Here is a 27,110-nt window from a genome sequence, read left to right as displayed (position 1 = left end):
AGGACAAGCTCGTAATAGAGTTAAATTTGCCAATGGTACATAATTTGATCAGTGGTGAGCATGAACATGCTTAACAATAAAACCTTGGGGATTCATTCGGTGGTGCACAAGCAGTGTTTGTCTCATGCAATGGAACTGTGTAACTTCTCTTTCCTCTCCTTCCTCCATTCCACCCCAAAAATCTGCTCTGGGCTTTGCTTTCTGGAGCAAATTTTGAGGGAGTGAGGAAGAGGAAGGGCAAGATCCACCGCAACACGTTGGAAGTCTGTTCCGTGAGCGGAACAGCAGGATTGGAGACAGCCCTGGGTCTTTTTCTTGTATGGCAAATTAAAGAGGCGGGAATGCAGGGCCATTAAAGTTAATGAGCAGTGTTAATCAAGGAGGTTGTGTTATATGTGCAGCAAAGGTAATCCCAATCAATGTGCACATTAATTGGGAAGAGTAATATGTGTGCATGTGTTTTATTTATTTACGAGGATGTCTAGGCCTCCTTTCTGTCATAGGCTACTTCTAAAAAACGTAAGGAACATATACAATTAGGCCAGGATGGATGAGTTGATTCAAATATAGGTGATTTTAATCAGCGAGAGGGGAGGGGGGGGGAGAGAGAGGCTGTTTTAAGCCATTAATTTAAATCAAGCCGCCTGTTGACACCGCTTCATATATTTCCTTTCAAATGATGCAGACCTGAGCTCTAAACAATGGATCATCCAAAAGTGGCAAAGAGGGAAACCTCTGGGCCTGGCAAACCTCCCCTGCTCTCCCCACCACCATATTCTGGGAGATCAAGGGGGCTTTAGGATCCAAAGGTGTTCCTCGATTTGCCCTGACATGCCTCTGGAATGCCTGCGTTTTTTTCTCCCTGCCACAAAAGCATCGATTGCAGAGGGAAAACAGGAGAGGTTTCCTTGGGTGCAATGAGGCGGCCCCTATGGAGGAGATCTCCTGCTCTGCCCATGAATCTCCCTCTTCTCCTACACAGAGGAAGGTCTGCAAAACCCTTTGTCTCCCTTCAGTAACCGTAAGGCAGGGGTCGGCAAGGTTTACCTCGCCTGGGCCGGTTCACTGCTGCGGAGATCACTCTGTGGACTGGATCGCGACTGCGCATGCGCAGACACGATTCCCAGCGCCGCGGAAGCGAGTCCCTGCTCTGCATTGCACCAGTTTAGCACAGCACATGGGGACTCGCTGAGCGGGCAGCACGGTTTGGGGGCCATTTAAACAACCCCCGTGGGCTGCTTGTGGCCCATGGGCAGCAGGTTGCCGACACCTGTCGTAATGTCTATATCTATCTTATCTGTCTGTCTGTCTATCTATCATCTATCTATATCTCTATCTATCTATCTATCTATCATCTATCTATCTATCATCTATCTATCTATCTATCTATCTATCTATCTATCTATCTATCTATCTATCATCTATCTATCTATCTATCTAATCTATCTAAATGTTTGCTAAGCCATTTTTCTCAGAATGACCTAAAGTGGCTTATACGAGAACCAATTAAGAACATCCAAGCTAAAACAATTGTTTACACCACATGGCACTTTCCCCCCATAGAGGAAACAATGTGGGCTCTAATAAGATAATAAGGGTGGTATTCAACTTAAGTTTTGGAAATGAATAAACAGACCGTTTACTCGGTCTGTGCTGAGTAAAACTTAGTTGAATGCCATCCTTGGGAACTGATACTGAAACAGATATTTAAAGCTAAAGTTTCTGTTCTGCAAACTTCCGCACTTCAAGTTCATACCTTAATGCATTTGGGAGCTTTTCAGGAAAAGTTGTCAAAGAGGTTATTAATGTTTCCTTTTTTGATTTATGACTACATAATTCCTAGGAGGCACAGTATGCCGAGATTATATCATCTTGCTTTAAAATGTAGGGCCAATGCGATATCCTCATATGTTTTAATTTATTATTTTGTAATTTAGTAGTTGTTTTCAGCGTAAATGACTTGCTTTACAATTTGACAATGTGAAGAGCGTAGCTTTTCAGTTCATAATTTTATGCATTCGGATTATTATTTGCAAAGTTCCAAATTACATGAATAATTTTATACCAGTGCAAATTCACATAGGACCTTTGGAGTGCACACAGTACACAGTTGTAAAGGGAGATGAATTCTTGAATTTGTATTAACTTTGAGAATCCTTGTTTGTTTCAGCTTGCTTTTTTAAAAAAATGTCTTTTGGAGACCCCTAGCAATTAAAACTACATAGTTATTGCTATGAAAATCGCAGAGGGCAGGATTCAACTAATGAGTCCCATCAGCATAAGCCCTGTGCAATTCCTTCCACTTGCACAGTGTGGTTTCACCACTCTCCTCCCCCCCCCACACACCCCAAAAATTATCTAATTATCTCAGGAGGGTGGGGAGGTCAGGAGAATCTCCAAAACAGTGGACTGAAGAGAGGAGGAAATATGGGAATCGTTCCACTGGCAAGCCAAAATGATGGGACATGGACTTTGCACAATGTTGAATTCCTCCCATAGCAATTAAAGTGCAGCACAACGTGTCAGTTTTGCAGAGATACCAAGAAGTGCACTAACAGAGCGATCTAAACCCTGACAAACACAAAGCAGAGTGTGCATCATCCCCAAGCCCTTTTGCTCATGCCAGCCACAGTAGGAGATGTGGTTAGTGGCTATTCCTTGAACTTTTTGCTGCAAAGGTTTTTGGCTGCTGTTGCTGATGGGCAGGGGCAGAGGAAGAGGGGGTGCGGTGGGGGTGGTCCGCCCCGGGTGTCACCACTGGGGGGGGGGACAAAATGCCGGGCAGCACTCACCGCAGGGCCTGCAGCACTCCTGAGCCACACGTCCCTCCTGGGAGTGACGCAGAGCCTTGGGCGCCCACAGACTCTGTGCTGCCCCAAATGGTCCACCCGACGCTTCCTCCTCAGCTGTAGGGTGGCTGAGTGGGAGGAGGAGGCAGGCAGACTCCTCAGAGGCCCCATGGAGCATCCTGCCCCAGCTTGCCCACCCCTAGGCGCAGGGCACCCAATCGGCTTGCTCCGCCACTGCTGATGGGCCCAAGAATTGGACTCCTCAGGAGATGCAAAGCAACCTGTTCTCACCACATTTGGGGGATTTGTATTGCTTACCAACAGGACACAGGTGGCGCTGTGGGTTAAACCACAGAGCCTAGGACTTGCCGATCCGAAGGTCGGCGGTTCGAATCCCCGCGACGGGGTGAGCTCCCGCTGCTCGGTCCCAGCTCCTGCCAACCTAGCAGTTCAAAAGCACGTCAAAGTGCAAGTAGATAAATAGGTTCTCTGAGATACCTTCTCTGGCGGGAAGGTAAACGGCTTTTCTGTGCACTGCTCTGGTTCGCCAGAAGCGGCTTAGTCATGCTGGCCACATGACCCAGAAGCTGTACATCGGCTCCCTTGGCCAATAAAGTGAGATGAGTGCTGCAACCCCAGAGTTGGCCACGACTGGACCTGACGGTCAGGGATCCCTTTACCTTTACCTATTGCTTACCAACAGCAAGAGCTTACTGGGCACCTCCATCATCTCCACCACAACCAGAAGTTACTCTAAGAACACATCCTGTTCTTATAGCTGACGCTGTCATGGAGTTAGGTTTGCACTGTTAATGTACTTACGTACTTCAAATGTACAGTTGGTTGAAGCCGTAATACAAATGAGAATATTCAGGAAGAGGAATGTTCTGCCAGAAATCAGGGTTGTTAGAGATTGTTTTAATTACAGTGGATCCATATAAGTGTTGTTAATCTTCAAGGGCTGTTGAAAACACTCGCCAGAAATACTTTCCAAAGGCTGGGTGTATTGTTTCCCTTCTAAAGCATGAACTGCAGGCTGCATTTACAAACCTCGCAAGTGATTGCTCTGCAGTTCTCCCCACTGTCAGGGATGGGACATCACCAGCTGCCTGAGGTGGGACAGGAGGCTTACGGGGTTTCCTCTCCTAAAGGCTAGCTTTAAATCATTTCCCAGAAAGCTTTCGCTACCTTGCATGAATACCACATCTGGCAAAAGGTGCCTTCTTTCTCTTTACATTTCCAACATGTATCTGATTCTGATTTATACATTTTTACTAATTTACTAGGAGTCTATACATCACTTTCCACCCACAGCGTAGTGGAATGCATAATCACATTATGACAATCAGGTTCTTTTTAAATAAATAAAACAACAACCCTTTTTTTGTGACAGCAGGAAATGACCTCTCTGTTCCTATCTCGAAGTCTCTGTGCTCACTATCAAATTTCTGCAGAAGGTTTCTTGTTCCTTGCCATCCAATCTGCTATGTTAATGTCTTTTTTTAGAAGAGTGAGACATAGATACTCCTTTTTTCTTTTCTTTTTTGAGGATAGAAAGCATTACAATACCCTTCCCAGCTATTCCTGAATCAGGCACTTGTGCCCTGTACCTGCCAAGAAAAATATTTGTCCACTCGGAGTGCAGTCGTGGTGCCAGTAATGTGCAAAACAGAAGCTTCCTTTTTATCTTTTCCCTCCCCTTCCCAGAGCGTTTGCTGCAAGTTTTCTTCACAGTAAAGTGTTATTTTTCTTTCCGGAGTGCCCGAGAAAAGGAAGGGAAAAGCCAGCCGATGGCAACAAAAATAGACTCTATCCCAAGCTCTCGCAACACACTTCGATAATTTACTGCAACACCCGAGACCATCTATTATTTCTCTCCTTAGACACTTGAGGTTTTCCTTTATCAAGAACCACTGCATCAGGAGAAGGCTGAGATGAAAAGTGTCTGCTGTGACTCAGCAGAACTTGGCTGAGGTGAAAGCTTTTTCCGTGGAGCTCTGTTTTCTCCACACAGCTGCCTAAGAACGGTGCACACCTTGGCCATTAAAATCCCCTCTAGACTTGGAAGGTCATTGTAAGAGGTTTTTAAGGTCTCCACTATGGGAAGCTGCTTGGAGCTCTACTGGGGCAGGAAAATATTGGGGTGCATCTCCCTGTCTTCTGCTCTTCATCTCAAAACATGTGCAGCTGCAATTCCCCCCATTGCCAGGGAATACTGAGAAACAGAAGGCAGCAGCCCAGAAGAACTAACCTTGACTCGAGACAGTGGATTCAACAAGCACAATTCAAAGTGTTGGTGCTGACCTTTAAAGCCCTAAACAGCCTCAGCCCAGTATACCTGAAGGAGCATCTCCACCCCCATCATCACTGAGATCCAGCTCCAAGGGCCTTCTGGCGGTTCCCTCCCTGTGAGAAGTGAAGTTACAGGGGACCAGGCAGAGGGCTTTCTCAGTAGTGGCGCCCACCCTGTGGAACGCCCTCCCATCAGATGTCAAGGAAATAAACAACTATCTGACTTTTAGAATACATCTAAAGGCAGCCCTGTTTAGGGAAGTTTTAATGGTTGTTGTTGTTATTCTGTTGGGAGCCGCCCAGAGTGGCTGGGGAAATTTATAAATAATAAATCCTCCTCCTCCTCCTCCTCCTCCTCCTCCTCCTCCTCCTCCTCCTCCTCCTCCTCCTCTGGCTGACTGAAGTGAGCACACCTTGTTCCTCTCAGCTAGCGCAAGGAGCAGCAAATCCCCACCCCAACCCAACACAATATTTTCATTGAGAATAAAAAGCTGGGAGCGAGCAAGTCAGTAGGTTTCCTATATAATAGGGTGCTCATATCTCCATCATGTAGCTTCAGAGTACCCCAAAACTGAACCTATTATTTGGAACTGGTAAACATTGCTTGTAAAATTCTTCAGTGTTTCTGATTGAATGAATACTATACGGTGGTACCTTGGTTTACGGACTTAATCTGTTCCGGAAATCCGTTCTTAAACCAAAGCATTCTTAAAGCAAGGTGTGCTTTCCCATAGCAGCGGGGGACTCAGTTTACAAATGAAACACACTCAACAGGAAGCGAAACATGTTCTGCTTCCAAGGCAAAGCTCACAAACCAAAACACCTACATCAGGATTTGCAGCGTTCTTAATCCAAGTAGTTCATAAACTAAGCTGCTCTTAAACCAAGGTACCACTGCCAGGCGGCAGCAGACTCCTAGAAACCTGCCTTAGTTCAAAGTTCACAGTAGCTACTAGGTAAAAGCATAAATGCTGCACATGCAAACACAAGGAAAGCGATATATACATATATACTTCCTTCGCTCATACGTTTTTTTAGTGGGATAGCAAACAGAAATTCCTAGGCATAATGTTATCTGCAGTGCTGAAATGCTTTTATGCTAAAAGGAAAACAATTAGCAACACCCCATGGAGTTTAAGAATTGGATATTGGTTAATATATAAATTATTTGGAGAGAAAATCCATGTAAACACTATCAGATAAAGAAGCAATAGGACACTTGCATAACCTGCTATTGATGTCACAGCAACCTCTTAATTGGGGATGTGTTCTTAGTTATCTCATAGGTTTCGTATCCCTTTTCCTCTGTCTCATTGTGAAGATAAGGAGGCTTTTGCTGTGCTGGTGCCAAAGATCAAGAGACACAGGATATAACTTTTCTGTTGAGGTCCAGTTTTCTGAGTGGAGCTGAAAACTTGCTCCTTTTTTGGTTTGGGGTGGTGGGGTGGGCAGAAGGTAGATAAGATCTACTGGTTAAAGACTAGTTGATGTCGTATTCTTTCTTCTTTGGCCATGACCCATAGCCGAGTAAGGCTATGGCTTCCATAAACACGGTTTTAACAGTGAGTCCGTCAGTGACTGTGGAGGCCAATTCTGGATCCACAAATAACTAGGTGATGTACACTAAGTCAGCAATACATTTTTGACTCCCAGTTCTTTAACAAGATCAACAAGAGCAAAAGCTCCCCTCTGCCAAATAGAATTAGATTATTAGACTCTCTGGTTTGCGGCGACTCAAATGTTGATTTGTGCTTGTATAAGAGGGCTATCCCAGTGCATGGATCATAAGGTGCAGTGGGCAACTCTGTCCACTACTTGAGCCACCATTTTGTATTCAGCTTCATTTGATTGACTTCAAAATCATCATCATCATCATCATCATCATCATCATCAGATTAGATCTCACAACGTAAACCCACAAAGCCAGCCCCTGTCTAAATGATGCTCTGAAGCTCACAGGGCCATGTTGATTGTGTTAGTCTTTTGAACTCTAGCAGTGAGAGGAAACTGCAGCACCAGCAAGAAATAACAAGTAAAAGCTTCCTCTTACTTGAACAGAGCTTTAGAAATTACCAAAGTATACAGTCGTATCTTGGATCCTGAACGCCCTGGAACTCAGATGTTTTGGCTCCCGAACGCCACAAACCCAGAAGTGACTGTTCCGGTTTGCAAACATTCAGAAGCTGCGATTTGGTTTTCAAATGTTTTGGAAGTCGAACGGACTTCCGGAATGGATTCCGTTTGACTTTCAAGGTACGACTGTAATGTAGAACAGAACTATGAGAGAAGAGTTTCTAGGAAGTGACACACCACCTTGGTAGCATGAGATAGAGAGGCTGTCATTCCCCCCATCTTTTGACGATGCAAATGAGACTAAACTGGCTGTGGGAAATTGGGAAATTGAATGGTGGTAAACATCTCTATTACTTTGGCTGCAGTACAAACAAATGAATGTGTGAAATAAGTTAGGGAGGGAATTCCAGGTTATCTCTGCCTCTTGGCAGAAAAGAGATGCTGTTTCCTCTTAACCTTCATTTCTGCTTATCCCTCACTTCCTGTGGTGTCTCAACTTGATCACTCGGCATCCCCAGTGATACGCTGACAAAACTCCTATATTTTTGTAGGCAAAAAGAGCAGTGGGTGCACACATGTTAGAACATATTTGAGGTGGGAGTAAATGAAGAAGCAAGAGGGCGAGCTGTCAGATCTAGAGGATTATGCCCTTCCATTCTGCTTCACTTATTGATGTTGTGTTTTCTCAGCATGGACCCAAGAAAGATAAGGAAATATTGGCTGTGGCACAGCTGAATTTGAGCGCTTTAATTTCCCATTAATTTCAGAGCGAGAAGTTTAAGCACACACTAAAAACAGTGGAATAAAGTAATTCAGCTGGCCAATGATTCCAGTACCATAATGCAGGTTTTTCCACACACACTACTGTAAGGTCTTCTTCCTATATTAGGGGTTGTTCTGAATACTTGGGAGCATGTGCACAGACTTTGAGGGTAGAAAAATTAAATGGTCAGGTGCTTTCCTGATCAACTCCCCAATTTCAATTCTTTCCTTCTCTTTCTGTAGGTTTATATTGATAACATCAGTTATATTTATAATTTATGATCCATTGCCCTATAAGCTTTTATAGGGATGTGTGTGTGTGTGTGTGTGTGTGTGTGTGTGTGTGTGTATACACACACACATATATATATGTATGTATATATATATATGGGACACGGGTGGCGCTGTGGGTTAAACCACTGTGCCGCTTGGGCTTGCCGATCAGAAGGTCGGCAGTTCGAATCCCCGCGACTGGGTGAGCTCCCATTGCTCAGTCCCAGCTCCTGCCAACCTAGCAGTTCGAAACCACACAGTGCAAGTAGATAAATAGGTACCGCTCTGGTGGGAAGCTAACCGGCGTTTCTATGCGCTACTCTGGTCCCGCCAGAAGCAGCTCAGTCATGGCTGGCCACATGAGCCGAAAAAACTGTCTGCAGAAGTGGACAAACGCTGGCTCCCTTGGCCTTTAAAGCGAGATGAGAGCTGCAACCCCAGAGTCGTTCGCGACTGGACTTACTTGTCAGGGGTCCCTTTACCTGGGGTCAGGTGCCTTTTGAATTCGTTTTAACTTTTTTTTTTTAAGATTAATTTCATTTCCCTTCTAAGTAAGTTTGACCCTTGTATAAGAAGTTGTACAACTTTGTCCTCTGTAATCCGTTCAGACCTGCACACGTTTATAATTCAAAGGGGGAGGAAGATTTAAAAGTTTCAAAGGAGCATGGATAACACCCTTCACCCTTTTTCAACAGCATTCCCGCAGCTCACATCTTCTTGTTGCACTCTGTGGTCCCTCCTGTATAGTATATCCTTTCAATATTTTTTATTTAAGTGGCTGGAGCTGATCAAAGGATTCCAAATCCTGCCTTGGTAGGCTGTTGTATAATTTCTTGGTGGCCACAAAAAGAGAGCGGAATATATATACTCCCGAATGATAGCTGCATTTCCTTCAGCGCTCTGAGCTTTTATGACAAACCTTCATTTACACTGTCTTTTGATGTCTGCCCCAGGCTCCTTTTATAAGTGTTTAAAACTTGGAGGCTGTGTCCTTCCAGATGGATAGATTGGGTTTGTCGTTCAGCTTCATATTGCCCACAGCAGGTTTGCCTTGCATATTCCATTCATTCCCATGTTCTTCTCGTGCGTGCACCCCCATAAACACACACACACACACATACAAAAACCCAATATGTGACACCTGGTAGGCTACCCCTTGAGATACAGACTTTGTGACTTTTTTTTTTTTTAAAAAAAAAGCTTAAGAGAATTGCACTATTTTATTTATTTTTCAAATTTTATTTATACTTTTCAAATTTAAACATTTCATTAATTTTACAATCATTTCTGCATTTCAAAACTTGACTTCCTTCCCCCTCTTTCTGTGGTCCCTTACATTTATTTTTTAATATCTCCTGCATTAACTTAATTTGCTCATTTATTCATCTACTTTAAATATATACTCTTACAAAAGTGCAGGTTATTACAGCAGTCCTGCCAATGATCTTATCTGTTTATAATTTATCTGTAAATATTCAATAAACCATTTCTATTATTTTATTTTAAAAAGTTTGTTATCTTGATTTCTTTTACTCCCAGTAAGTTTTGCTATTTCTGCATATTCCCATAAGTTTTTTCATCCATTCTTCCTTTGCTGGGACTTCTGCTTCTTTCCATTTTGGGGCGAGTAGCATTCTAGCTGCTGTAGTAGCAGACATGAATAAGTTCCTATACATTTTAGATAGTTCTGTCCCTATAATTCTCAAAAGAAAAGCTTATGGGTTGTTGTTGTATTTTTACAAAGGTTATTTTAAACATCCTTTTCATTTCGTTATACAGTGGTACTTCGGTTTAAGAACAGTCCGGTTTAAGAACGATTTGGTTTACAAACTCTGCAAAACCGGAAATAGTGTATTGGTTTGAGAACTTTACCTTGGTCTAAGAACGGAAGCCGAACGGGTGGAAGGGTGCCGGTGGTGGGAGGCCTCATTAGGGAAAGCGCACCTCGGTTTAAGAACGGTTTTGGTTTAAGAATGGACTTCTGGAACGGATTAAGTTCGTAAACCGAGGTACCACTGTATATCATTTCCCACTACAGTGGTACCTTGGGTTACAGACGCTTCAGGTTACAGACTCCGCTAACCCAGAAATAGTATCTCGGGTTAAGAACTTTGCTTCAGGAGGAGAACAGAAATCGCATGGCGGCGGCAGCGGGAGGCCCCATTAGCTAAAGTGGTGTCTCAGGTTAAGAACAGTTTCAGGTTAAGAACGGATCTCCAGAACGGATTAAGTTCTTAACTTGAGATACCACTGTATTTTAGTCTCTCCTCATCACGATTATGCACATGCAGCAAGCAGCAGAGGAGCACCGTTCCACAAATGTTCATTTCTTATCCCCAAACAAGGCTTTTGAAGGATGAATCTGCAGCTCTTGGGAAGAGGGGGGTCACTGGTGTGGGGCAGGACCAAAAATGGTTCCTCCTCTCTTGTCTTTAACAGCCAAAGCAAGGTAACAGCCAGCCAGTTGCTGGAAGATTAGTGGAAGGGAGCTGCTGCAACAGCCCCAGTCCTGCCGGCCACCATGTAAACATTGCTCTTTAATTACATCTCGACTTCTTGGTTGCCTTTCAGCTGCAGTAAGAAGTTGGCTACGCAGACAGTTCATAAGCTAATAACCATAGACCTGTTAAAAGGAACAGGGGTGGCGCTGTGGGTTAAACCACAGAGCCTAGGACTTTCCGATCAGGAGGTCAGTGGTTTAAATCCCCGCAATGGGGTGAGCTCCCATTGCTCAGTCCTAGCTCCTGCCCACCTAGCAGTTTGAAAGCATGTCAAAGTCCAAGTAGATAAATAGGTACCGCTCCAGCGGGAAGGTAAGCGGGGTTCCCGTCGCTGCTCTGGTTCGCCAGAAGCAGCTTAGTCATGCTGGCCACATGACCCGGAAGCTGTATGCCGGCTCCCTCGGCCAATAAAGCAAGATGAGCTCTGCAACCCCAGAGTCAGCCACGACTGGACCTTTTTTACCTGTTACTGAGCAGGCACAATGAATGCTGTTGGCCTTTCAGCCTTGGTCAGTTCAAGGGCTACATCCACCCGGTCACCCTCGCTATCCAAGGGCATAAGGCATAGCAATGTGGCCTGTTATAATACCTTCCTATACTATTTTATCCATTTCTCCCTTTGTTTTGCTCGTCGCCTCCTTTCAAGTGCCTCTCCCTGTATCTGTGCAGCATGGAATGAGCAAATCTGAAGAGCTCTTGAACTCTTGCTTCCCTATCTACCTGCCTTCCTGTACTCCTGCCACACATTTCTCTTTGCTATTTAACGTGTCGCTTTAGGGTGAGGGCTCTCAAACTTGGGAGGGCGAGTAGGGGAAGAAAACAAGGGTGGGGTTCAAGGCAGGTGACCGATGTTGCTCAGCTTGCTGAAGCGTGTGGGAAGTCTGAGGGCTGCGTTGTTTTTCATTTCCTTTTATCTGCACTTGGTTAATCGCTTCGCAGTGAATTAAGCCCGGCTATTTCCACAGCCCAGCAACCATAATCACACCCAGCCCTGCTCTCTGTGTTTGTGTATCTGACCATGTGAAATTTGCAGTCGGAAGTCCTGATTGCTTTGATCCATATATGTAACTTAATCCCAGTCCGCTTACAAATGTGAGGATCATAACAAACAGCTGCAGCCCACGATGCTTCTCAGGTGGTACAGCAGGAGTTGTGGCTGTAGACTGAAGTTGGAGAAATGGTAATTGTTCTCTCTTTCTGTCTCTTTTCTCATGCGCTCATGCTCTGCTGACTTTTGAACTTAACTTTAGTAAGCAATCATTATTAATTTACCCCCCCCCCCCAGGACTCCAAGAACAAAAACTGTTGCTGCTTTTGTGTTATGTACAGTACTGGGGCATGGTGGATGGGTTTGTTCTCACTTGGCAGCGTTAGAAAGGCAGATATAGAAGCTAGGAGCCAAATGACTCCTTAAACCAAGGTTAAAGGTAAAGGACCCCCTGACAGTTAAGTACAGTCGCGAACGACTTTGGGGTTGCGGTGCTCATCTCGCTTTACAGGCCAAGGAAGCCGGCGTTTGTCCACAGACAGTTTTTCTGGGTCATGTGGCCAGTATGACTAAGCCGCTTCTGGCGAAACCAGAGCAGCACACTGAAACACTGTTTACCTTCCCGCCGGAGCAATACCTATTTATCTACTTGCACTTTGACGTGCTTTCCAACTGCTAGGTGGGCAGGAGCAGGGACCCAGCAACGGGAGCTCACCCCTTCGTGGGGATTCGAACCACTGACCTTCCGATCGGCAAGCCCTAGGCTCTGTGGTTTAGACCACAGCACCACCTGTGTCCCAAACCAAGGGTACAGTCGGCAAAACGGAATGTCTAGTTGACATTTTAGTTGACATTTTGTCAACAATGTAAGCATACAGCAATGCTGCCCTGACCCTGCTATATGTCCAGCACTGGTCCTGACTTCTTACCCATCTTGGTTTGGACATTAAGGGTCTGTAGCTACCTATGCTAGCTGTCAGCATTTAGAGATTTTCATCCTTATTGGAGTCCTCCTTCACCATTTGGGCTGTGCCGCCCTTTCCCCCTTCTCTTAAGAAAACTGCATTGCGTAACTACAGTGGTACCTCGGGTTACATACGCTTCAGGTTACATACGCTTCAGGGTACAGACACCACTAACCCAGAAATATTACCTCGAGTTAAGAACTTTGCTTCAGGTTGAGAACAGAAATTGCGCAGCAGCAGCATGGTGGCAGCGGGAGGCCCCATTATCTAAAGTGGTGCTTCAGGTTAAGAACAGTTTCATGTTAAGAACAGACCTCCGGAACGAATTAGATACTTAACCTGAGGTACCACTGTACCTTTTTTGACCATACATTTGCTAGGTCAGAAGTTTGGTGATCTTTAATGTATTTTTGGAAACCTGTAGAAGCCACAACTCAAGGTGACACAGTGGATCACGAAACCTCTTGTGTACTGGACTCTAAAGAACAACAATTACAAGTATCTTGGAATCTGCATTGCAGGCGACGGCGTTTTCCAGCGCCCTCTTTGGAAATCTGTAAAGCAAGGTTCCTCTGGGATGGAGAAACAGCCACATGACGTGGCAGTCTGCCAAGACACCTCAGAGGCTTGCCATGCATTTGTGGCATCCCATCAGCCACCTGCCAAGGGCCCCTTGTCCTGCTTGTTTGGGGAGGGAGATGGGCCGGGGGTGAGGAGCTGCCACTTCTGATCAGCGGAATCTCTGCCAGGAGAGAGACAAACTAAGTTGCATCCAGCAAGGTTTATTTTGTTTTTTGTTTTCTTTTTAAATAATATTTATTAACAGTTTAAAGACTATAAAAGAAAGAAAGAAAATTCTACAATACAATGCAATACAAAAACACTACATTACACTAACACTAAAACATTGAATTAACAACACAAAACAAACACAATTTAAAACACATCCCATAATTTCAGTATCTTATCTTTCGTTCACTTGTTTCCACGACCTCCTCACACCTCCCTTTTTGTATTCCACTTCAATTAACTGTTTCAGCAATTCCTTTCCATCTTCCTCTGTTTTCTGTCCTGTAATTTATCTTAACTTATTCTAACCTTATTTTTTCCCTTTAATACATTAAAAACCTATTTGTACTTAATTCCTTATAACATTTCTACTAAAGCCATATAACTTCATTCCAACATTTTTCTAACATTCATTGATTTTACAGTATTTCTGTAAATAATCTTTCAAAATAAACCTTGCTGGATGGACTATATGGAACTGGCGGAAATGGCAGAATCCGAGACCAGGGAGAAGAGTGGGTGGAAGAAGACTGGAAAAAATTTAAAGATTATTTACAGAAATACTGTTGTTGTTGTCGTCGTTGTTGGCTATCCTAGCCCTTGCCTTCCTCAGTTCCTGCCGGTCTTATATACTAACCTTTCCCTCCCCGCCGCTGCCCACCCCGCAAATATCCCAAATCATGCTGCCAGTAACATATAATTAAGATAACTCAGGCTTGCGTTAATTATTTTAGGTGCCTTGCCATGCTCTTGCAAAAACTATTGGCACATGCTGTGAGGTGCTGGCGACACATTTAGCAGAAAAGACGCTGGCACAGCCACTGGGGCAGAGGTTGATGCCAGCTGATTATAGTCCGCATCAGCGGAGAAATAACTTTCTTTAAAATAAGATTGAAATCTCTCAATGATTCCATTTTATTTCAGCGTTGTTTTGTTACGTTTGTACGATAGTCTTTTGTAACGCATGCTTGGCCTCTCCCATTGCATGTGTTCTTATTTCAAAGGCAAAGATCCAAAAGGATATGGCTAGTTATTGAGGAGCTAGATTGGTGTGTAGCGCAGGGGTAGGTGCCCAATTTGGTGCCATCTAGATTAAAGGTAAAGGGACCCCTGACGGTTAGGTCCAGTCGTGGCCGACTCTGGGGTTGCAGCGCTCATCTCGCTTTATTGGCCGAGGGAGCCAGCATTTGTCCGCAGACAGCTTCCAGGTCATGTGGCCAGCATGACTGAGCCGCTTCTGGCGAACAAGAGCAGCACACGTAAACGCCGTTTACCTTCCCGCTGGAGCGGTACCTATTTATCTACTTGCACTTTGACTTGCTTTCGAACTGCTAGGTTGGCAGGTTCAGGGACTGAGCAACTGGAGTTCACCCCATTGCGGGGATTTGAAGTGCCGACCTTCTGATCAAGCCTAGGCAAGTCCTAGGCTCTGTGGTTTAACCCACAGCGCCACACGCATCCCTGCCATCTAGATTAGGGCTGGGCAATATCTGGTTTCCAGCATCGCAACCTATATCACCAGCTAAAGATTACCAGGGCCCGATTTAGGTTTGATGAGGCCCTAAGCTACTGAAGGTCATGGGGCCCTTTATATGTCCAGCTGTCATTTGTCAACAACAAATTGTTGCTGTTTTTTGTGTGTTGAATATATGCTAGATGGTAATTTAGGTATCTAAAGCCTTTTGCACATGCAGAATGTAGGCACCCTACATATATAGAAATGAGCAAAGCAGTGATATTTTAGGGAGCCGGCTAGCAGGCGGGGCCCATTACTTACATTATAGGAACCTACACGACACAAAACACTGTTGCTGTATGTAGGTTTTATTTTATTTGTTTTTTATCTTATATTTTGGAAATGTACATCCAGTTTTTGTTTCCTTTAATTTTTTGGGGTGGTCCCCAAGAGAGTGTGGCCCTAAGCTATAGCTTGTTTAGCTTATACGTAAATCCAGCACTGAAGAGCACAATATACTGATATATCACGATGTCTGAAATAAGGGTGGAACTACTCTGTCAAGGCAAACAGCAGGGCTGAGCAATACAGTGGTACCTCAGGTTACATATGCTTCAGGTTACAGACTCCGCTAACCCATAAATAGTACCTCAGGTTAAGAACTTTGCTTCAGGATGAGAACAGAAATCGCACGGTGGTGGAGGGAGGCCCCATTAGCTAAAGTGATGCTTCAGGTTAAGAATAGTTTCAGGTTAAGAACGGACCTCCGGAATGAATTAAGTACGTAACCAGAGGTACCACTGTATCAGGTTTTCAAATCATGATGTCTGGAATAAGGATGGAGCTATGTAGAGGCACTGGCTGGCTTCGTGATTTTCCCCACATCGTGGTTTATGCCAGCACCTGCTCTTGTGAGCAGAAGGGGAGAGCTGAACTGGCAGAGTTAACAAGGGCTGCAGGAATCGAGAGAAACATTGGCTGCCTTCCCCATTTCCCCCACATTTTGAGTTTTGCATAGCGGAGACACAAACACCCATCGTGTATATTGCCAAGTCAAAAATTATGAAACCAGTATCACGATATGAACTTCAAACCAGTTTTGGACGGCATATCAATATATGACCCAGGCCTATTCTATATACTTTCAGACTACAGCTTCCATCATCCCTGACCATTGAGCCAAGGCTTACAGAAAGTCTGAATTAGAATAGAGCATATTTTAATTAAATGTTTTCTTAAGAATCAGCAGAGTAGTAGTATTTCTCTTTCTCCCCCCTGCCAAGGTTTGTTTGTTTGCTTGCTTGCTTGCTTTAATTTATCATAGCATTTATACCACGTTCTCTGCTGCACAGAGGACACCTAAAGCCATTCGGAATATGATTAAAAACAATACAAAGCTAAGCAAATAGATTAAAACATAAATTCCATTTAAAAATTAATAATATTGAAAGCTCCCCCGGAAAATAATTGAAAGACTGTTCTAGCATGTGGCCTCAAAAACAAGCATTTTGCTTCTATATAAACTTAGGAACTTTTATTACAGAAAGGTACTTGTGACAAATTCTGCCGTTTTAAGTCTTATTATTTAACAAGTAGGAAACTCACATCTGTATATCAGTACTGATTACTTTCTATCAAAAAAATAATAATATTCATTTAGGTAGTACTGAATTTCCAAAGTTAAAGAAGCAAAGTGTGAGAGGCGACCAAGGATGCCAGAGAGGACTATAAAAAAAGTTAGCCATGAATGCAGACAGCCTTGTGGGAAGAAATGGCATTTGCAAATCTGGGGGTGGTTCACTCTTCCAAGTATCCAGTTGCCGTCTGATCGTATATATTCCCCAAATTGGAGTTGAAAATATAAAATGACAAAAGATGCACACTGAACATGAGAAATACAAATTAGCTTTGTATTTCCTTCCTTTCCAGATAAAAACATTGATCTTTCTACTGCTCCCTTTCCCCTTTTCAGCTGGAAGCGAAAATTTCTTCTAAGCTGTGTTTCATTTATTTATTTGTTGCAGCTTTACCTATCAGACTGTGTGTTATGTGCAAAAGACCAGGGTTAAACTTCACATCTCTCTCTCTATCTCCGTGTAAAGGAAACAGTAGGAATATCCAGTAGCAAGCTCTAGGGAGAAAAGTAATGTATTAAAATCTTTTACCAAAGGAGATCTGGTTAAAAGATCTATCTTTGGATCGTCTTGGAAATATTACTATATAAAGGGGGGGGGTGTTCTTCACAGCCCTGTTTCAGAAAACCACCATTGGTTCTCCCAATGAATCCTGAGAACTGCAATATGCTTTGAGTTAGGAGGAGACCCCTCACAGAGCTACAATTCTCAGCACCCTTAACAAACCGCAGTTCCCAGGATTCCTTAATTGTTTAAAGTGGTATAAAAGTCTTTCAAACATATGCTTTGGATACTATGCGTTTGAAAGGGAACATCTAGGTGAATCTAACCAAAACACATTTGCTAACATCTGCATCACTCAGCTATTCTAGTCAGGGATTTAGCTTTGACCACATAGCTTTCACCACATAAGGCTTGAAGAATAAATGCTGCAAGACAGGAAGTCTCCTGTTCAGCTGTTGCTTTTATTATTGTTTGGGACTTGTGTTGTTCACACCCCAGCAAAACAATAAATCATAATCACGAAAATACTTTTTCATTGGCTATTCCTGCCTTCTGGCTGTCATTATTGATTGGTTGAATTGTTAGCATCGCTTTGGAGAAATTAGTCCTCCATTGCCTCAGGTGTAGAGTTTTAACCCCCCCCCCTTTCCTCTTCCTTCCCCCTCCATTTTTAATTAAGAGCCTTTTATCACCAGGATTATATTAATCTGCCTTTATTTGTTCCTTTGACAAATGATGGGGAGTTCTGTGGACAAAACCTGTGAATCTCTAATCTCCACATCTGAAACAGGAGTTCAAGACCCCTGATGCAGAGGTTGTCATCTGTGCCTCTGCTTTTCCTGCCGGTCACACAGCTCTGGCTTCTCATGTTAATGGCATTTTGTGTCCGCTGAACTTTAGTTTAGTGTGTGGGCTCCCCACCCCCATTGTACCAAACTTGAGAAAGCAATTTACGCCATTGGACATTCCCTTTAGTGAGATCTGGAATCTTTCAAATATCCCTTCTTTCCAGAGACCTCAGACACAGGTTAGCTTCCCCTCCCCTTCCCCATATTGTTCCATAACTTGTTTTCAGCTTTCACGAAGTAATCTGATGATCAAATTTCAGGGTGGATTAAGTTTCCCATCTATTTTCTCCATTAAAAATTACGTTCATTCAAATCAACAGCTTTAGACAGTATGTAAACGGATGTGGCTATATTTATGTCCAATGTATTGCTCTGGTGTACTTTATGCATTCTAATAAAAAGGAGGAAGATTTGTGGTAATTTAATCTACTTCTCTTCCACACTGTATTGCATCTTTCAAACTTGAAAGTTTTTATTAGGCTCATATTCTCTGGGATTTCTCCCCCCCTCCCCAATACTATATTTCACAATAAAATTTAAGCAGTTCCAATTGTACAATAGTAATTTATTTATAGACGCTAAATAAGAGTAGATGCAGTTTGTAACTTCACCTTTTGCTCCTCTACCCGCCTTCAAGAATAAGTTTGAAAGACTTACTGGCCATGTTAACACGTTAATGACAAGCGGACTTTCTTACTTACTGTGGTTGAGCATGAATGGTGTTCAGTTGCTTCCTCGGCTTCCCTCCTTATGTAAGCAGAATAAACAAACCAAAAATTCTTATGACTGAACCAAGGGTTGTTTGCTACCGCCTTACAAGCCGCACAATCAAAAAGCCAACAAAATATCTTGGCTTGATTTGTAATGGGCAGGCAAAGCTTGCTGGCTTGGTTAACCCACTCATACCAGGAGAAGAGTGATTGGACAGCATGCAATTGTCTGCTGCCCATTCACACTGTGATAAGCCAGGAAGTCGGGCCTATTGTTATGCATGAAAGTGGCCAGTGAGTTAGTGGGTAGTGTTCATTAGGTAGAAATTGAGCAAAGACTCTACAGCTCTGTCCTTTTAGGTCGTGAATAACAACAAAAGTTCTCTTCATGTTGCCCAGCTGTAAGTGCATTTTTACTTATAGCTGTTACCAACCATTGTTGGTTGAGACACACCTGGTGCTCTCAGGGGCTTGTGTTTGCATGCTTGAGGTCTCCTAACCTGATGAACGTCACCCAAATGTGTGAACTGTCTCCATTGGGGGGGGTGATTTGAGTTGACATGACGTGCAAGTTCTATCTGTGGTGCTTAATAAATACAGTCGTACCTTGGGTCCCGAATGCCGTGGTACTCAGATGTTTTTGCTCCCGAACGTTGCAAACCCGGAAGTGAGTGTTCCGGTTTGCGAACGTTCTTTGGAACCCGGACGTATTCCGCGGCTTCCAATTAGCTGCAGGAAGTTTCTGGACGTTTTGGAATGGACTTCCGTTCGACTTCCAAGGTACAACTTTACGCGAATCTCATTCCCGAATGCAAGTCCTTTTTCAGTGCTGCAAGTAAGTGACAACTTGTGCACATGTTGAACCAGGCAGCCCGGAAGGAAAAACTTGCAGCACAAAATGCTTGCCTGTCTCACTTTGGTTTCATTGAAATTGAGCAAGATACAAAGCTTTTATTCATTTAAAGGATTTGTTTTATTGTGATTGTTTTATTTAGAAGATTTATAAAGCCCCTGATCAAAAATGATTTCCAGACAGCCTAGAAATGAAGTTGTAGATAAAACACAGCTAAAACCCACAAGCCAATTTTTAAAAAGAGAAACCATCCAAATTAAAACTCAAATGAAACCAATAGAACTTTTAAAACAAATATAAGTGACTAAATTATATGTCTGGGCAATTGACAGAGCCATATGATAAAAATAAAACCATTGATGAGAAAGGGAAGCAGAGGAGGGTGTCATCCACCTGTTTATGGTGCCCTACTAGGGACGCGGGTGGTGTGTGGTCTAAACCACTGAGCCTCTTGGGCTTGCTGATCAGATGGCTGGCAGTTCGAATCCCCGCGGCGGGGTGAGCTCCCGTTGCTCTGTCCCAGCTCCTGCCAACCTAGCAGTTTGAAAGCACACCAGTGCCAGTAGATAAATAGGTAACACTGCTACGGGAAGGTAAATGGCGTTTTCATGCGCTCTGATTTCCGTCACGGTGTCCCATTGCGCCAGAAGCGGTTTAGTCATGCTGGCCACAGGCCCCGGAAAGCTGTCTGTGGACAAACGCCGGCTCCCTCGACCTAAAAGCTAGATGAGCGCCGCAACCCCGTAGTCGCCTTTGACTGGACTTAACCGTCAATGGGTCCTTTGTCTTTACCTTTTGCCTTATGGTGCCCTACTCCCCAACCCTTAGGTGACTTTGCTCAGATCTCTCCCGTTCTGCAGTGTAGCAAGGCTCAAGAGGGATGTAAGACAAGGTGAGGTCCTGGACACAAAGGTTCAGAGCAGGGGAGGTTCAGGCCTTTGACAGTGGAGTGTGCTTGGAGAGACAGGGTGACAGTGGCACATTCTTAGGCCAGGGGGCTGGCCCTGGCCCCACAGATTCTTCCAGCAGTAGCGCTTTTTTGGGACTGTACCCGAACACCCTCCCCCTTCAGGCACAGAGCCCCCATCTCCATCACCTGGTGAAGAGGAATCCAGCTCCTGGTCATCCCAGGTAGGATCTCTTAGATCCATTGTGCTTATTCAACAGGTTGGCGTTACCCATCTCTTCGATTTGCCCCCCAACAGATTCTTCCTACTCGGAACCCCCAGATGTCCAACAGCAATTGAACCACTACCAGTCGGCAGCTCTGGCAAGGAACAATAACAACATTAGCCCCGTCCCGCTTTCCGGAGCAGACCAGAAAACTGAAGCCATCCTTAACTGTGAATTTTGTGAATTCTCCTCGGGTTATATCCAGAGCATTCGCCGTCATTACCGTGACAAACATGGAGGGAAAAAGCTCTTCAAGTGTAAAGATTGCTCCTTTTACACAGGCTTTAAGTAAGTATTTGTACAAAAAGGTTTTCTTACAACTTCAGTGGACTTTTGTGGTGAAATGCATAGGCCTCGTTCAACTTGTCACGCTGAGCCAAACCGCGGTTTAGTGGGAGGCACATGTATGTGCATGTTCCCGAATAGCTGCTTTGTTCCTCCTCAGTTGTTCTGCAGGTGTGTTGCGCGGCGCTAAGCCATGGTTTGGCTTAGCATGTCATCCAAACCCGGTTCATGGTTTAGCTCTCCCAGACAAACAACAAACTCTAAATCATAGGGCAAATCTTACTGGTGTAAGATTGGACATGCATACAGCTGTAGGTGTACCGCACACTGCAAAATCCTGCAAATGTTAGTTATGTTAAAAAGTAGTAAGCCCTTTGTCCCCAACATGATGGGAAATTAAACTGGGAACAGTGTGAGACCTAACTCCAGCACAGATTTGGCCATATTTTGGCCCATTCTCTTTAGCTGGCAAGAATGCCTAAATCTATAGGGACGCGGGTGGCGCTGTGGGTTAAACCACAGAGCCTAGGCCTTGCCAATCAGAAGGTCGGCGGTTCGAATCCCCGTAACAGGGTGAGCTCCCGTTGCTCGGTCCCAGATCCCGCCAACCTAGCAGTTCGAAAGCACGTCAAAGTGCAAGTAGATAAATAGGTACCGCTCCGGCGGGAAGGTAAATGGCGGTTCACCAGAAGCGGCTTAGTCATGCTGGCCACATGACCCGGAAGCTGTATGCCGGCTCCCTCGGCCAGTAAAGCGAGATGAGCGCCATAACCCCAGAGTCGGCCATGACTGGACTTAATGGTCAGGGGTCCCTTTACCTTTATGCCTAAATCTGCGTTGGAGTTACTGTAGGTATATATGTTTTGCTCCGCAGTTAGTCTCACTGAGTTTGGTGGGGCTTATTCCCAGGTAAGGGAGTATGGGATTGCAGCCTCAGTTTGGGGAATGGGCTGGGCCAAGTTGTTTCTTGACTCTTGTTGCTTCACATCTGTTTCCAGTCTTATTTTCCCAGAGGCCACATTTCCTTCCATCAAAAATGTGCAGTTTCTCTTGAAACACAGATTTTGGAATTAGAGTGCATTGCTGTTGTTTTTATTAATTGTTTTTCTGTCCTGCCCTTTCTTCTGGAGGAGCCCAGGGCAGCGAACATTAACCATAAAACAAAATCCACGATAATCATGAACAAATTCATTAAAATTAAAATTCAATAAACCTCTCGAATAAAAAATAATTGTCTTGAGTGGTGTAGATAAATAAGTTCTGAAAAATTATTAATTTGAATAATTAAAACAATATGCTATATGTAGGCTTAGTATTATTATCACATGGGGAAGCAGAAAAGTTGTGTTTCATATATGAACAGAAGTGTAGGAAATAGGAAACACAAAGCATTTGTTATTCCTTAATTCCCCCTCTTTTTCAAATGTCTAAAGCCCCTGTGTCAGTTGAGGTTTTGCCATTCACTGGACATTTCTGGTCTGCTTGCCAGTAAACACTCAATGTTTTTTAAATGGCTATTATTTCACTGGAGATTAGCCTAATCTGTAGTATTACAGTACCACAAGCAACATTGTGATTTATTAAAGTCCTAATGCATTGCAGGTTGCAAACTTTAAACAGTATAATTTGCAATGCTATGTTCTGTCTGGAATTACTTCTGAGACTGGTCATAAAAGTTCGTATGCACAGGGGAGAAAATACGAAAATTCAGGGGTGCAAGAAGTATGGATGTTCATTCATATGTATCAAAACCTGTTTGTGTCTATTCTTAAAAACAGGTGCATGAGCTATATGTTCCATATTACATTTTGATGCACTCTAAAAACATAAGTTGGTGACTCCAGTGAATGCACCTGCCTCGTTTAGAAATAACCTGGGAAGTAGCCTTCACTGCCATCTGTATTTTCTCCTTTGAGTGAAGGTGCAAGGCAGACTCTCCTGACACGAATCTTCCCACTGCCTCTTTCCCCTTATTTCCTTTAGTTAGAGGTTGACATTTGCCCTGAAGCTAGAGGAATTTAGAAACCAGCCTAGGGGAAGCAATAGTGAATTCCTATTGACTGTGTAGTGTTCTGCAGTCAGCAAAACCTTCATTCTCCTAACTGTGAATCACTGAAGTTGATTTTACTCAAAAGTTTTCACAGAAACTACATGGAAGGCTTCTCACAAAACTGGAAATGGGGTTGCCATGTGTAATGTTTTGCTTCTTGTAGCTAGGAGAAGCAGGGCATTAGTTCAGCGGAACCTCGGGTTACATCAGGGATCCATTCCAGAGCCCACAACCCAAAAACAACCCGACCCAAAGTGCCGCATCTGTGCATAGCGCGATTTAGCGTTTCTGCGCACGTGCAGACATGGTTTAGTGCTTCTGCGCAAACCCAGAAGTAACCTGTTCCAGTACTTCCGGGTTTGCACCAGTTGCAAGCCGAGGGTGATATAAGCCAGAGGCAACGTTACCCAAGGCTCCACTGTATAGGTTTGTCCTTCGGAATTTAAGAATGCGATTGTGCAACTATTTTGCATGTTGGTACCATATATTGGGGGGACGCGGGTGGCGCTGTGGGTTAAGCCACAGAGCCTAGGATCAGAAGGTTGGCAGTTCGAATCCCTGCAACGGGGTGAGCTCCTGTCATTCGGTCCCTGCTCCTGCCAACCTAGCAGTTTGAAAGCACGTCAAAGTGCAAGTAGATAAATAGGTACCGCTCTGGCGGGAAGGTAAACAGTGTTTCCGTGCGCTGCTCTGGTGTGCCAGAAGCAGCTTAGTCATGCTGGCCACATGACCCGGAAGCTGTACACTGGCTCCCTCGGCTAATAAAGCGAGATGAGCGCCGCAATCCCAGAGTCGGTCACGACTGGACCTAATGGTCAGGGGTCCCTTTACCATATTTTTGGGGAAGCTCTGCAATGAAGCTCTGGCACTGGAACCAGAGTTCTCGACTTCTGAAGCTGCAGTCCCCATGGAATGATGAGCAGTTCATAGAGGAAACCCCCAGTTTAAATGTGTAACTGAATCGGGTCATGATTCAGAGTATGACTCTACTTCCACTTCTATCCCAAGTACTGGGGCTTGGATATACCATCCCTAGTTGTATCGGTGGATTGGTACTGTGAGCTCCTTAGGTAGTTTCCCACTTTGGGAGTTATTTCTTTGGCTTCCTAGAATGCTTCTCATGGGCCATGCATCTCCACCTTGTTTCCTTTCCAGCGCTTCTCTGGGTTTCACGTCTGGGACCAAAGTAAACCTGATCAGCCTGTTGGCTCCTTTTTTTATTATTGTAGCTACAATTCGGCTTTGGTGCAGATGTAACCTTGGTTGACCTCTTAAGCATGGCTTCAAATACTGGTTAAAAGGAATCCTTAATCAAAGTTAACATGGGTGGTGATGCAACGGTTGACCATAATTACATGGGACTCACGTGAGGAAAAGAGGGAGAGGTAACTTGTGATCCAGTGGCCCACAACCATTCTTCGAACCACATTTAAGAGGTCAACCAATGTCAAGTCTGCACCAGCCTTGGGAATGCACAAACCTATTCTTCCTTAGCTTTTGGAAGCACGCCATGCCAAGTTTTGATAACTATTGCTTTTATGAATTAATAGTGAAATAATGTGGGTGAAAAAAACAACCCCAACATTACCCAATGGTTGTGCTTCCACAGCACCTTGTTTTGAGCCTTTCCACTACTCCTGTGTTTCTAGATCTGCTTTTACTATGCACGTGGAAGCTGGGCATTCAGCAGTTCCTGAGGAAGGACCCAAAGATCTCCGCTGTCCTCTCTGTCTGTACCACACCAAATATAAACGGAACATGATTGACCATATCGTCCTTCATAGAGGTAAAGGCACCCCACAGGAATGTACCAGTGGCCAACGTGGATCTGTACTAATCGCTCCTATTGCTCATTGGAAAGCCCAGTACCCCGGAAAGAGGATGGTGATAATTCATCATCAGTTGTTTTGTCTTCAGCATCTTGGTAGTTAAAAGGAAACAAAACAAAATGAACAGGGAAGATGCAAGGGGTTGTTTCGCTGCTCTTAGAACTTTCTTGTTTACTACATGTGCACTTCTGATTAAATGTTCATGATAACATGTGCGCATCCGTAATGTATACATCAATTCCACCTCGGGAATTGCCAGTGTGGTGTAGTGTGGTATAGTGGTTAAGAGCGGTAGTCTCGTAATCTGGGGAACCGGGTTCGCGTCTCCGCTCCTCCACATGCAGCTGCTGGGTGACCTTGGGCCAGTCACACTTCTCTGAAGTCTCTCAGCCCCACTCACCTCACAGAGTGTTTGTTGTGGGGGAGGAAGGGAAAGGAGAATGTTAGCCGATTTGAGACTCTTTCAGGTAGTGATAAAGCGGGATATCAAATCCAAACTCCTCCTCTTCTGTGCCGGGCATCAAGCTTCACCTGGTGTTCCAGCACAGAACTGCAAAAAACCCAAAACTTAGCTTGCTGTGGTTTTTCTCTCTCTTCTCCCTGCTTTTGCTTTTAAGAAATCTAAAGAGGAATTTCAGATTCTGTTGGCTGCTGAATTATAAGCTCGGAAGAGACAGCTGTTTGGACTCTTCAGGCTGGGATTCCTGCCCATAGTTATCACACTTGATGCTTAGAGATGGTCTGTTGGCTATCGAAAACCATGCCCATGTGTTGGGGTGGCATTCTGCCTGATCACAGGCTGAGCAGCATCTCCCAGCAGGATATTGGTGGTGAGATAATGAGAGCTGTGTGTGCCATCTCTCCGGGAGGAAATCTTTTCTTTAGGGTTCTCTTCATGCTGGCGCGCACATGGCGACTCCTTTGCAAGTCGCTGCTTCTCTTTGCTTCTGAGCAGGGTAGGCAAGAAGACTCGAACTCGGTTATTTTCTGGCTGGGCAGTAAAGGCAGGCCAACGACTTTCACAGATGGCCCTCCAACGAAAAAACAAAAACAAAAAACCCCACAGCAAAAATCTCCCCGGGATTCGAGATGCGTGTAACAGAGACACCTCAGTGAATGCTAACAATGGCTTCTAGTGTTGAGCTTAACCTCTGAGGGAGTTATAGCCCCAGACTTCCAGAGCCTGTTGACCTCTAGGGCATGTTGGAACGGTTATCTGTTTTACAAGACATTTTGAGGTGTTTTTTTTTTCGGTGGGGTGGGGGAGGCATGTCCAGAGAGGCTTCTAAAGCTAGTGTTTAATTTTGTTTCATACTTTCTGGAGTACCTAAGTGGTTCAGCTGAGCTCCTGGTTCTTTCCGAGTTCCTCGTTTTGTTTTTTGAGGTGTTTCAGCTGTTTCTGGAATGTGCTGCTTTTTATTATTATTATTATTTTTGAGCCCAAAAAACATGGATGAAAACAAAAGCTGTTAAGTGAAATTAGCACCATTGCTGCCTTTTTTTTTTGTTAAAAGTGAACTAGCAGTGCATATTCTGCCAAGTCGTTTTTCATAGCCTTCGTGAAAGAAGTGGCGAGGTAACATTTTAACCCGCTGAACCTCTGTGCTGGTTTCTCCACCCCGAGGTGACCCTCTCATTAAGTAGCCACTTGTCTCTCGGGGAGAAGCGCACAGGCGTGCCCGTTTTGGAGGAACGGTACATGGGTTGCCTAATCCCTTGAGCGGCAGCTGAAAGCAGGTGTTGAGAGTCTTTTATCTGACTTCACGTCCATCCAAAAGGAAGAAAAGAAAGGCTTTCCTAGGTGGCAAAAAACACAATTTTGTGCTTTTTATAGTAGTAGTAGTAGTAGTAGTAATAATAATAATTAATAATAATAATAATAAAGTGAACCAAAGCTATCATTCCAACAGAGAGAAATCCAAATTAGTTGGAAGCCTGTGAGTCCCAGAGGAAAACCTTCCTCCCCCCTCAGATAACCAGCTTAGCCTTATTAAAAATAAGTTAGCCTTTTAACGTGGTCATGAGAGTCTAGCTTATTTATTTATTCTCTCTTGCTCCTTAATCGCCTTTCGTCAAGTATCCAAAGGGCTGTTCAAGGAATCAACTGTGTGATGCCGTGAATGATTCCGTTTGTGCTGTGGACTGTAATGTTTCATTAGCATTACACGGTCTTTATGCCAGCGTCATAGCCATATATCCCCATATTCATGTTTAGGGGTTAGTATACTATAACCTTTTGTGTTCTACAGTCTTTCTCCTTAAGAACTTTGTGTTGCTTTCTCTCTTTTCCTGAGATCAGGCTGATACTATTAACAGCAAAAAAAAGGAGATAGTGT

At 44.1% G+C, this 27,110-nt stretch overlaps 1 protein-coding gene across 5 annotated transcripts in view; it reads left to right on the top strand.

The window, feature by feature from the left end:
- Window positions 1-27,110, top strand: part of ZNF462 (zinc finger protein 462) — a 144,293-nt gene that overhangs the window by 98,418 nt on the left and 18,765 nt on the right. For all 5 annotated transcript variants that reach the window (XM_081893599.1, XM_081893597.1, XM_081893595.1 and 2 more), the window contains 2 exons: window positions 20,643-20,898; window positions 24,595-24,731. In XM_081893599.1, the coding sequence (XP_081749725.1) occupies window positions 20,643-20,898; window positions 24,595-24,731 (393 nt within the window). The remainder of the gene's footprint in view (window positions 1-20,642; window positions 20,899-24,594; window positions 24,732-27,110) is intronic.

The sequence above is a fragment of the Podarcis melisellensis genome (genome assembly GCF_964234715.1).
Source record: "Podarcis melisellensis genome assembly, chromosome: 17".
In the NCBI taxonomy this organism is placed as follows: Eukaryota; Metazoa; Chordata; class Lepidosauria; order Squamata; family Lacertidae; genus Podarcis; species Podarcis melisellensis.
Note: the sequence above shows the minus strand (reverse complement) of the source record. Positions and strands in the feature narration are given on the sequence as shown.